Source organism: Carlito syrichta, unplaced genomic scaffold (genome assembly GCF_000164805.1).
Source record: "Carlito syrichta isolate Samal-C Ts95f unplaced genomic scaffold, Tarsius_syrichta-2.0.1 Scaffold314086, whole genome shotgun sequence".
NCBI classification, from domain to species: Eukaryota; Metazoa; Chordata; class Mammalia; order Primates; family Tarsiidae; genus Carlito; species Carlito syrichta.
This window is the reverse complement of record NW_007258182.1, coordinates 241,104-254,026: the sequence shown is the minus strand read 5'-3', so window position 1 is coordinate 254,026 and position 12,923 is coordinate 241,104. Positions and strand designations below refer to the sequence as shown.

The following is a 12,923-nucleotide window of genomic DNA, read 5'->3' as shown; positions in this document are numbered from 1 at the left end:
GCAATCCACTCATCTCAGCCTCCCAAAGGCGTGGGATTACAGGCTGAGCCACCGAGCCCTATTTGTCTGGGTATCTTTAACGCTATCTTGGGTTCTGCTCTCCTAAGTATCTCCCTTGACTGCAGCTCCCTCTCTGGGCAGCTCTGCTCTGTGTTCTCTTCTTCCTTCCTAGGCCAGTGTCCCTTGAGGCTAGGGTGGCTTCTCACACTTCTGTGTCATCCTGTGCAGCTTAGCCAGGTGCATAGTGCCAGGCATAGAGCAAGTGTTGTGCTCTGGTTAAAGGAAAGAACCTAGAATTCCCAGTTCATTTGATTCATGGGGTTTGGAGAGAGGCTGGCAGGGTCTGCAGAATGGACTCTCCTGGGGCCTTCTGGCCCTGCCTGTATACACACGTTGTCTTTCCTCCTACTTCCTTCCATCCCACTGGTCTCTAGAGCAGGGAGATGCAGGTCAGTATTGGATATTTATCTCCCTCCACCCCTCCCCCCCAGTTTTCTTTTTTAAGAGGTGGGGTTTCTCTCTGTCACCCATGCTGGAGTGCAGTGATGTGGTCATAGCTCACTGTAGCCTTAAACTCCTGGGCTCAAGTGATCCTCCCACCTCAGCCTTCCAGTAGCTGAGGTGCATGCCACTATGCCTGGCTAATTTTTAAATTTTTTATAGAGATGGGAGTCTCACTATATTGCCCAGGCTGGTCTCAAACTTGTGACCTCAAGAGATCCTCCTGCCTCGGCCTTCCAAAGCTCTCCACCAGGCCTGAACCTAAGGCCCTCTGTTTCTGAAGCTGAGTGAGGTTTTCCCATGGACTAGGCCCACAAGATGGGTGAGCTGAATGCTGACCCTGCACCTGTTTGCTCCTCTGAGCATAATACCTCTCCTTCCCTCATCCATCCCTCTCTTCCTAGTGAATCTTACTCAGATGTCACCCCTTGGGGTTGTCGTTCCAGATTCCACCCAGGTAAAGTTGCCACCTACCCTACCTTGGGTTCCCGCTTGGCTTCATGTATACCATGATGTGTTCTCCTCTCCCCTACTAGGCCAGTGTCCCTGGAAGCCAGGGTGGCACCTCACTCTCCCGTGTCACCCTGTGTAGCCAAGTGCACAGTGCCTGGTGTGAAGCAGTGCTCTGCTCAGGATGAAGGAAAGAACCCAGAGTCTGTGGTATATTTGATTTTTTGCAGCTCACTGCTCTTTTGAGAATATAGACTGTGTGTTTTCCTGCTGGTGGCCTCCTCCCTGGGTGTCCTGGGTGTCTCCGCATGCACGGTGCCCAGAGGGTACAGAGGTGAAGTTGTCTTTCTATTGAAGATGTAGGAAGATTGTATAGAGGATTTTTGTTTTTGTTTTTGAGTTGGAGTCTCACTCCATCACCCAGGCTGGAGTGCAGTGGCTTGCTCATGGCCACCCCAGTGTCGACCTGCTGGGCTCTGGCGGTCCTTCTGCCCCAGCCTTCCAAGTAGTCGGAACTACCAGCGCGCACTAACTACCATGCCTGGCTAATTATTTATTTATTTATTGTAGAGATGAAGTCTCACCAAGTTGCCTGGGCTGGTCTCGAACCCGTGGGCTCAGGCAATCCATTTGCCTTGGGCTCCCAAAGCGCTGGAATTACAGGCTGCGCCACCGAGCCCGGCCTGCAGAGAGCATCTTTGGTTGCACAATGGGGCCTGGACCAGAATGGTGCATGGGGACTGGAGAAAGCCTGGCCATGTGTTAGTGCTTTTCCTGGCCATGGCCGGCTATCATCCCTGACATTCTGCTGCAGCTACTCTGGGCCCACAGTGCCAATTTGCAGGGCTCTGTCTCACCTTCCTTGTGCCGGGAGCTTAGGCAGTACCTGATCTCCTCTGCCTTCTGTGTTTCCTTCTGCCAGTTTTTCCTCTTACGTTTGGCACTGCCAGTCATATATTGGGGAAAGTTAAAAATGAATTTGACTGGGCATGGTGGCTTATACCTGGAATCCCAGCACTTTGGGAGAGAGAGGAATGAGAGAATTATCTGAGCCCAGTGGTTTGAGACCAACCTGGGCAACTTGGCTAGACTTTGTCTCTACAATAATTTTTTTTTCTTTTTTTGAGTTGGAGTCTCACTCTGTCACCCAGACTGGAGTGCAGTGGCCGCTCCCGGCCACCGCAGCCTTGACCTGCTGGGCTCTGGCGATCCTTCCGCCTCAGCCTTCCAAGTAGCTGGAACTACAGGCGCGCGCTACCAAGCCCGGCTCATTTTTTATTTATTGTAGAGATGAGATCTCGCCAAGTTGCCCCAATTTTTTTAAAAAAATTAGCCGATTGTGGTGGCATGCACCTGTAGTTCCAGCTACTTGGAAGACTGAGGTAGAAGCAATGCCTGAGCTCAGCAGGTCGAGGCTATGGTAATCAAGATCATGCCACTCCACTCCTGCCTGGGCAATAGAGTGAGACTCTGATTCAAAAAATAAAAATCAAAAAATAAAAAGAGTTTGGAGTGGCTGCCCCAAGGACTCCTCGCCATGTGCCTGCAGCAGACTCTGCAGTTAGTAGTCACCTTTCCCTTTCCCCTCTTCCTGTCTGCTCCCTGGATGGGTTTCATACCCAATACACAGGCCCCAGGACGTCAGAGTGTGGGGCTGAGAGCCCATTAGTGCATTTGCTCATGTATTCCACAGAAATGCTACTGCATATCACTGCATCCCAGGCACTGAGGCTAACAGGCTGCATGGGCCACTTCCCTGGTCCTCGTGCCAGTGGAATGACAGGCTGCACACTCAGAGGTTGTGAGGGAAAAGGTGGCTGGCTCATCCATCCCTTGCAGGACTGGCAGGATGTGGTGGGGTCCTGAGGAGGGAGGGACCGCTCTGATGGGAGAGGGGAGTAGAAGCCAAGGATTCATGGGCAAGGTGACACCCACTGCCAAGCCTGGGAGAACAGGGGGAATGGACTATGTGGAGACGTGGATGTGGGATTCGAGTGGGTCAGGGCATCCCAGGTGGAGGGACAAGAGTCCAGGCACTGAGTCAGGACAGCACAAAGGATGGAGCAGGGGCCCCCCTGCCTTCCTTCCCCCTCTTCCCCCCTACTCCCTCATCTCCTACCCGTTTCCTCCCCCTCTGTCCCCTCCCCTTCCTTCCCTGTGCTGCCTTTCCTTTTTCTCTGCTTCTCCCTTCACCTGTTTCCTCTCTTACTCCTACCTCATTCCTCTTCCCTCTCCTTTTTCCTATGTGATATTTGCCGACACCTCTCCCCTCTCTCCTCATTGAGACGAGCCTGTCAAGTCCTGCTCACTCTGAAGAGTGAAATCCAATCACAGGCCAGGCTCACTCCAGAGAGCGTCAGCATTCAGACTCTATCTTCTCACACCTGGTGCCTGGTGCTCTGCCAGCTTCTCTGTAAGGGCTGGCCTTGGGCGTGACCCTGCAGCGCCGGGGTGGCTACAGGTGTCTAGGAGTGTCTAGGTTCTGTCTAGGCCTGGGGCTTCACTGAAGGCTGGCATCCACAGCCACAGAATGTTGTGCAGGCCCCACCCCACCCTTGCAGCCATCCAGTTTAGTTTTTTTCTCAGACCTTGATTTTCTTAAGCAGTAGACTCCAATATACAAAACAAATACAAAGAGGGTTGCTTTGGTGGCATGGGGTGATGACTTTGAGTCCAGGGAACTGTCTGCCTCTGAGATTCTTTGTGGGCTTGTATTTAAGGAGCTCTTTTGGGGGATGGGGACACAGGGATAAGACAGGACTCCCAAGGGGGTGGGGTTTGGCCTGCCACACCTGAACCTGAGCAGGAAGTGATGCTGGGTGTCTGTGGGTAATGGGTTGTGAGCTAAGACCCCGACAGGCCACAGAACCTCACCGATGGGGTTGAGGTGACCAGGCAAAGGTTATCCAAGGAGTGAGGGAGGGTAGATGGGAGACTGTGATGACAGCACTGCTTCTGAGAGAGTGGGTGTGTTCTGTCCCCCACAGTGACCTCACACAGCCCTGGCTGGAATGACACTGAGTCCTGGGGCATAGAATCCAGGCCTTGAGTGGGGTGGGTCAGGCTCTGTCTTGGCACTAGAGACACGGGTACTGAGGTCTTAAATAGTACCCTCCATTCTGACTGTACTAATCATCACTGTGGTCATGTCTTCTCCATTGGCAATGACTCTACGTTTGGCTGGGGTCTCTGTGTGACAGCTGGGGCCTTGTTTAGCTGACCAGATGCCCTGAGTGGTAGATTGCCTGTGATGTCCAAGAGATTATTGATACTTCTGGCCAAGAGCAGTGATTTAGGCATAATTTCTTGGGCTTCCCAGTTGCTTCTGGTGGCCAGAGCTTCCTCACAAGTGCCTTGGGAACAAGCCATCTGAAGCCAGGATAGAAACATAACATCCTCCAGCTGGTTCCCATGGATCACTATTATGAGGATGAGAACAAAGGGCTTGTTCTCTATGCATCCAGGTGGTCATGCTAGGGTAGAGAATCCTGGAATCATCACCAAGCCAGACTTCCTTTCTTATTCTTCACCTTGTCCACAAGTGCCCAGGTGCAGTACATCTGTTTACGGTGAAATGGCCTGGCACAGTTGCCAAAAGTCTACTTAACATGCACCAATGGCAGACACCACTAATCAATCATACCTCTTCCTCTTCCCCCGCAGCCCAGATAAACCCACTCATGATCTTTTTCTGTAAAGTCCTCCAGCATCCATGACAAATTCACAGGAACTTGCACTAGAAGGCCATTTCTTTTTTTCAAATCAGTTGGCCAACGTAAAACTTATCTTATTTTATTTAGATTCAAGGGATTTGTTACACAGATGTTGTGGGACCATGTGTTTTGGTCTTCTATTGAGCCTATCACCCAAGTGGTAGGCATGGTACCCATTGGATAATTTTTCATCCTTTACTCCCTTCCTTACCTCCCCCTTTTGAGTCCCCAGTGTCTTGTTCCCATCCTTATGCACTTGGGTATTCAGTGTTTATACCCACTTATAAGGGAGAACATGTAATATTTAGGTTTCTGTTTTGCGGATAATTTACTTAGGATGATGGTTTCCACCTGCATCCATGTTGCTGCAAAGGACATGATTTTGTTTTTTTAATGACTGCATAGTATTCCATGGTGTATATGTACCACATTTTCTTTATCCAGTTCACCATCAATGGGCACCTAGGTTGGTTTCATGTTTTTGCTATTGTGAATAGTGCTGTGATAGACGTACAAGGGCAGGTATCCTTTTGGTAGAATGATTTATGCTCCTTTGGGTATATACCCAGGAGTGGGATTGCTAGGTTAAGTGGTAAATCTGTCTTTGGCTCTTTGAGGAATGCTTGGAGGCCATTCCTATGCGGTGGCATTCATTCACTCTCATTCATGCATGGATGCATCTAGTGCGACATGTATTGAGTTGCTGTTAGGAGCCAGACCGGGCTCAGTGCAAGGAAAAGAAGACATGGTCCCTGCCTTTGAGGAGCTCTGAGCATGTAAACAGACATGTGAGTGGCTGATGACTGCATAATGCCGTAAGTTTAAAATTTAGAGCTCTGTTCTCCAAGAGCCCAGGGAGCTTCGGACCTAATTGCTGAGGTTGGCAGAAGGGCAGGAGCCTTTTATGCTTTGTGGGATCGAGCCAGTATCTTCACTGTGTCCCCTGTGCTTGACGATGCCAACAGTGGATGGCAGGGCCTTATCCGAGTCACTGGACAATGGTTGGCCAGAAAAAGCCCCAGTAACCTGTCCTTACTAGTACCTTCTCTCCTACAGGAGCAGGGGCTGAAGGCCAACAACTCCAAAGAGTTAAGCATGTGCTTCACAGAGGTGAGTGAGGGGCAGAGTGAGGGGTGGGTGCAGGAGGTGGGCTCAGAGAGGGCTATTTCCCTGGTGTGCCTCTGACTCAGTGGGCTCAAATTCCATTGTATGGGCTGAGGCAGTTGGGCTTCAGGCCCAGCCTGGACCTGGGTGGAATATTCACTCTGCTGGGGTGGGGTGGGGGAGTGCAAAGGCTACATTCAGGGCTTGTGGCTGTCTCTTTGGAGGAGAGACAATGACTTCTCTGAACAGAGGCCCTCCCACACCTTCCTTTTTCTTTAACATAAATGTATTGAGTACCTTCTTGACACTGTTTGTGATATTTAGGAGCTATATAGGTAAAAAAAGACACAGCCCCTTCTTTGAAGGAACCTCCAGCATAGTAGTATGTGTATAGTGATAACGTAGGTGAAAAGAAAAGGCAGCGTAAGATTATTCAGAAGGAGAGAGAAGCTCAGACAGAGATGTGCAGGTAGGCTTCTGCAGGAAGAGAGGGGATTAGAACAAATTTAGCAACAGGGAGAGTGTGGGTTCCTTCTCCTCTTCTCTCCTCTCAAGAGGCAGGGCCTTGTGGTCCCTGGAGCTTCTAGTGAGATCTTCATCACACTTCCTTCTTCTTTGGGACACAGATCCTCAGCCCTGCTGCTGGAAGGAGCAGTCCGTTTTCCTGAGGACCACAGCCCTCAAACCCGAGGGCTCTGGGCTAGAGTGACAGAGCATTCCCTCTTGTTCTTATCTAGCCCAGTCCCATGGAAACCTGGCGCTGCCTTCAGAGTGCAAGGGAGAGTCCTCTGGGTGGACAGAGGGGGAGGGGACTCAAGGGTCCAGTTCCTGGTCCTTTCCTTTGACTGATCTCCGGCCTGCTGATTTTTTATTGTTGTTCTTTTTGTTGCTATGTCTCCTTCTGCTGTGGCCTCAGCTCACGACAAACATCATCCCAGGGAGCAGTAACAAGGTGATCAAACCTAACTCAGGCCCCAGCAGAGCCAGACCGTCGGCTGCCTTGACCGTGCTCTCTTTCCTGATGCTGAAACTGGCCTTGTAGGCACCAGGAACTGTGTCGGAAGATTTCTGAAAGCTACATGGACAAGAACACCCGCCTGACAAAATGGAAACACACACAGACACACACACACACCTTGCAAAAAAAATTGTTTTTCCCACTTTGTCGCTGAACCTGTCTCCTCCCAGGTTTCTTCTCTGGAGAAATTTTTCTAAACCAAACAGACAAGCAGGCGGGCAGCCTGAGAGCCGGCCCAAGGGTCTTCTGGCAAGGGAAGCCCCAGCGCCGAGGAGGGCATGGGGCTGTAGAAATGCCCTTCACTTTCTCCTGGTGTTTTCCTCTCTGGACCCTTCTGAAGCAGAGACCAAGATGGGAGCCCTGCAGCTGAAGGGACTCGTGCCTGAGGCAGGCTGGGGGCAGGACGATGTGGCTGCCTTCTCAAGCTGCCCACTCTGGGGACCTGCTAGAGGCTGGCAGAGGGCATCGGTCAGCAGGGCAGTGGGGCTGGCCACGGGAGGCGGTCTACCTGCAGCCCCCTCCTCTTGGCATCAAGGATGGAGATGGTTTTGCCCTCCCTCTGCCCTCAGGTGGGCAGGGTGGGTCTGCATCTGATGTGGGAACCACCACAGATGCTGGTGGAGGGGGATGGCACTTCACAGGGCTCCCCCTGACTGTAGCACAGAGTAGGGTTCTGGGGGCCTGCTCCAGGAGGGCTTGGGAGCTCAGTCCGCCTGGGAAGTCCCCTTGCAGGGAGGGAGCAAAGCTTGGGCCCCAGCCCCGGGGTGCTTCTTCGTCCTTGGTGGCAGGAATTTTGAAGTCAAAGAGAAATGATACTTTGGCTTTTTTGGTTTCTTGTGGGTCCATTTGGCAGGTTTCCCTTTGGGGAGAGGGGCCGCTAAGAGGGGCAGGAGGGACCACTGTTGGACGTGTCTCTACCACACACTCTGGTCTCTTGAGCTCTCTCCTTCTCTATTCTCCCTCTTCCCCTTTTCCACTCCCCCCGTCCTTTCCGAGACATACGCCAACTGTATGTACATACCAAGGCTCCTCTCTCAACATATATGTATATACACATCCATATACATATATCGTGTGGTTTCCCTTTGTTTCCTTTTTTAAAGAAACAAAACTATCAGAATAATACCCCAACAGATGAGCGAAAATGTATTATTGTAAAGTTTATTTTTTTTAATAATGTTGTCTATAATGGGGAGAAAAGGACATCGGCCCCCAGTGCCCTGCTGCAGTTGGGCTGGCTGGGCTCTGCCGGGCTCCTGACCCGCATCCACGCTTAACCAAGGCTCCAATAAACGTACTAGGAAGCAAATTGCCTCTGCCTCACGTCCGTGTGCTTTTGCCATTTTGTTCTTGGTTCAGCACCACCTGTTAGCTGCTTACCTGGTTCCCAGTGGGCATGGGGAAGGTGTGTGCCTGTGTGTGTATGTGTGTGGGTGTGGATGTGGGTGTGTGTACATATGTGTGCACTCACAGGTCTCACCCATGTGTCCACATTGAGTGGATGGAGCTCTGTTAGAAGCTGGTTTGGCACTTGGTCTGAGGGTCCTGGCTATGCTGAGCTTACTGGGTGGTTGTATTTCCTCCCCCCTCCCCTCCCCAATCAGCACAAAGGCCTGTTGTTCCTGGACTGGAAGAGCATGCAGTAGACGGGATGGTGGAGTGAGTGACAGTTTGGCCTTCCCCCTCGACTGTGTTTTTTGTTTTCAGCTTTCCTGGGTGGCCCTGTTAGGCTTACATAGAGTGGAGTGCTATGTCTCCTTGAGACTCCTGGGTTATTTGAGGCCCGGAGGGAATTGGGAAGGAAGGGACCTGGCCTTTTGGGTCCCACCAGGGAAGGAAGACAGTTATGAGTGTTTTGAGGTCGGGGTCTAAAAAAACACAGATTTTTTCCTCCTCTCCCTCCACACCTTCTTTCTTTCTTCTTCCCTTTGCTGCCCAGCCCCCACCAGGACACGGGGCCTGCCATATTTTTCCAGAGAGATTCTCCCCAGAGAGGACTAAGAGAATGCCTGCTGGCCAAGTGTATGCATGTGTGTGAACATATGCATGCATGTGTGCCCATGTGTGGGCTTGCATGCGTTCATATACATGTCTGAGTATATGCCCATGGCAGGAGGCAGGAGGGAGCATGAAAGACTGGCAGTTGAAAGGATGTTCCCACTGTCAGCCTGGCTTTCAGGACTGTAAATGACCATCCTGTTCCCATTGGGTGACAGATGTCATTTTCTGGCCCCCCAATTTGTCCCCTCCAATGGCTCTTGTTTCTGGTTGCACATGTGTTAGTAACCTGTGTTCATGGTGGTGATCGCCATGGTGGATTGCATTCCGGCCTCTGCATGGAGGGGGACAGTGAGCCATCTAGCTCTCTGCCCGGCCACTGCTGGTCATACTCTGGGTAGAGGTGGTCATGGCATCCACTTGGGAATCAATGCTCTTTGCAAACAGCAAGATCATTTAGCTTTAACAAATACTTTACTGGAAAACTATGGGAGAAGGGGACCCACAGAATCATGGGACATGAGAGAACTAGAGGGTAAGGGCAGGGACCAGGGGATATCTGAGGGATGTGGGGCGGGATCGACAGGGTCAGCATGCTGCTGCCTTTGTGATGGATGGCTGCCAACCATCATCCAGCAGGCTGAAATGGGACTTGTGCCTGCTTTGGATGGCCGAGGAAGGATATGTCATGTCTTATATTCCTAATAGGAGGTAAGACCTTGGGTTACACAATGGGGGCGATAAAATTTCTCAAAAGGAAATCGAAGTGCCATTATGAAGGAGGTATGGGTACTGGGCAGCTTACTCTGCCTTAAAACACCTCGCCATCCAAGTATCACAATTCTACCACTAGTTATTCATTCCTTTGCTTGAGATGATTCCTGTTTTCTGTGATCCTCTCAAAAATAACTGCAGTAAGTCCCCTATATACAAGTCTTCAAGCTGCAAACTTGCAAAGATGCAAATGTATGTTTGTATGTCCAGTCGTGTGTGTTTACGTATCTGGTGTACATTGCCATCTCCTGCAAGTGGTTGTGCTTTTGCGTACTTCACAGTACTGTTTGTTTCTTATGTACTTTTTGTATGAAAAGTATTATAAAATGATTATAATACAGTATTATATAGCTGATTGTGTTTGTTGGGTACCTAGGCTAATTTTGTTGGACTTAGAACAAGTTGGACTTATGAATGTACTCTTGGAATAGAACTCTTTTGTGTGTTGGGGACTTACAGTAAACAGAACTGGGAAGAGTAAAATGTTGCCATCTTAAAGTTAACTTAGTGGTGTGCATTGCAAATTAAGACCTTTAGGTCAAGACGGTGAGATTGAGGTTGAGGGAACCGACAATGGGAGAGAAACAGGACAGAAATCAGGACAAGATTGGTAGGGTCTGCCAAAGAGAGGTTTTTAATTATTTTATTTTTTTCAGTTGTAGTCTCATTCTGTCACCCAGGCTGGAGTGCAGTGGCATGCTCACAGCCACTCCAGCGTCGACTAGCTGGGCTCCAGCAATCCTTCCACCTCAGCCATCCAAGTAGCCGGAAGCGCCAGAACTACAGGCGCGCGTTATCACGCCTGGCTAATTTTTGATATATTGTAGAGATGAGGCCTCACCAAGTTGCCTGGGCTGGTCTTGAATCCGTGGGCTCAGGCAACCCGCTTGCCTCGGCTTCCCAAAGTTCTGGGATTACAGGCTGAGGCACCAAGCCCGGCCTAAATTATTTTAAAAGTTATTGTCGGGAGGCTGCAACCACATGCAGTAGAGACCCATTGTGCCTTTACCTCGGAGTCAGCAAAGTGGATAAAATTAGCTTTTTTTTGCTACCAGCCCTCTGAGGATTCCTGGTCTGGGGCATGCATCTATCTGCAAGTCGGAAACCACACAGGGATGCTTCTTTTCTTGCTGGGGAAGCTTCCAGCATGGGAAAATCATGCTCAACCAAGAACCCAGACATCACTTTCTGCCCAACTCTGCCTCCGCTGTCCTCTTGTCAGTGCAACAGGACCATGAGGACCAGGCTAAAGACCCAACTGAGACCTCAGTGGGGCCTGGGGATGTCTGATCAGGAGCTCAGGGGGCTGGGCATTGAGCGAGTAGTGCTGCAGATCCCACGCTGACCTCGTGGTGGTCTTCACAGCTGGGCCTCTGCCCCACATAGAGATCAAACCAAACAGTGTCATCATCTTTGTTCCTCACCCTCCAGGCCCTGCCTTTGTAACCTGCTTGGCAACACCGGTTTCCTAGGACTGAGTTAAACTCTACACTTGCTGGTCCCTCCAGAAAACAAGCCCTGATTGGGATGCTTAGGCCTTAATGGGGCCTGCTGTCTCCACCAGACCTTCCTGATGCTAGTCCCTGGCCTGCCAGGATGGACACTTCTGGCCATCCCCAAACTCCTGTCCATAACTTACCTACTTACTGAGGGGTCCACCCAGGAGCCCTGGGGTAACCTTCAAGTGCTGGTTGCCTGCTCATCCCTGGATTCTCAGGGTCTGATGGTCCACCTGCTATGACTTTAAGACCAAAAGGGTCTTGTGTGTGTGCACGTGTGTGCACGTGTGTGCACGCGCACACATGCAGTTGTGCTTGTCTCTAGTTCCCAGCCATGGACTACCTATGCTTGTACAAGACATAGACTTTCTCTTACTCATAGAAGGACAAAGCCCAGTGTAGCCTGCTGACTGGAGAAATCCTTCACCAGCATTTTTGAATCTGTGAAGTGAGTTTAAATTGGGCTGCTATTCCTGACTAGGCTGGGACTGGTCACATACTCTATGGCAATATGAGTAGACACATTCATAAATTGTTGCCCATTCTTTGAAAGAGTCTCAGTGGGGGTAGATATTCATCTTTTAGAGATGGATTACGTTTTTTTAAGGAAAAGTCAGTCATTTGGAACCAAAACTGGTAAATGAGGTGGGTGACATTCTCTGTGGTGGGCTTACATGGTAGAATGGCTGATTTCTAGTTACTCGCTTTGGGCTTTAGGGAAATCTTATCACCATGCTCAACCTTGGGTACCTCACCTACAAAGTACTGTTACATGATGCCTAAGGTCTTTGTCAAATCTAAAGAGTCTGCAAGAGCAGAGACAGACCCAGAGGAACAGAGAAGGACAGAGGCCTACTGAGGTTGACTACGCAGTGGGCCAGGTTTTCCTGCCCAGCACGTTCCTGGCCTCAAGGTGTGCCTCTGATACTCTGAACAATGGGAGTGAGCCCTCTCCCACCTCTACCCCCACCATCAGGATGACTACCTTGAATCTTAAGGTCTCATGTGTTTTCTTTTTTTTTTTTTAAAGCAGGATTTATTGAGAGGACAGAAAAGCTCCCAGAGAGGAGGGGACCTGAGGGGTTGCCCTGATGTGTTTTCTAAAGACCCAACTGGATAACCTTATCATTATACCTTTTACGTTAAAGCAAGTGAGGAAATAAGAAGGGTCTTGAAATCGTTGCAATGTTGTTTATAGAATCAGGGCTGTGCAGGGTGTCAATTAACCAGACATTTGCCACATTCCATCTGAGTGGGAAATGGTGGTGTGCCGTACCTTCCTGAACAGGCAAATGGGACCAAACATTTTAGGAGGATTTTCATAGCATTACTGAAAACCAAATCAAATGTGGCCCTTTTAAAATATGTTTATTTAAAATTTAACACATGCTCACATAGCTCTTACCACGTGTCAGATGCAGTTCCAAAGTTGTAGGAATATTAACTCATTTAATCCCCACTGGGACACAGTGAGACTGGTGCTGCAGCCCCATTCTACAGATGAGTATACTGAGGCATGGGGACATTATTATCTTGCCTAAGTTGTTGCAGAGGGTGAGTGGCAGTGCTCAGACACAGACCCAGTAGGCTGGTTCCTGGTTCTGTGCTTTAATTGTCATGACAGCTGCTGTTCTGAAGTGAGCCGCCATGTGTGTGCCTTGCCTGTGCTGATCTGTGGCTGCCCAGATGAAGGCAGCCAGTTCCCTGAGGGTGCCGGTTGACCTGGGCTTCATTGTTGTGCCCTCCTGTTCCCTCCTCTGCACTTGTGAGGGTCAGTGGTAACAGACTGTCCACAGGTGCAGGGCAATGGTCTTTACAAGGGTGTCTACAGGGCAGTGGGAAACGGTTTCTGTAAGCTGCTTCATT

General features: G+C 50.2%; 1 protein-coding gene across 1 annotated transcript in view; it reads left to right on the top strand.

The window, feature by feature from the left end:
* Positions 1-8,109, top strand: part of GFRA2 (GDNF family receptor alpha 2) — a 98,461-nt gene extending 90,352 nt beyond the window's left edge. Inside the window, exons 13-14 of the mRNA XM_021719034.1 lie at positions 5,721-5,774; positions 6,685-8,109. Coding sequence (XP_021574709.1) covers positions 5,721-5,774; positions 6,685-6,810 — 180 coding nt within the window. The 3' untranslated portion in view covers positions 6,811-8,109. The remainder of the gene's footprint in view (positions 1-5,720; positions 5,775-6,684) is intronic.
* Positions 8,110-12,923: the final 4,814 nt, after the last annotated feature.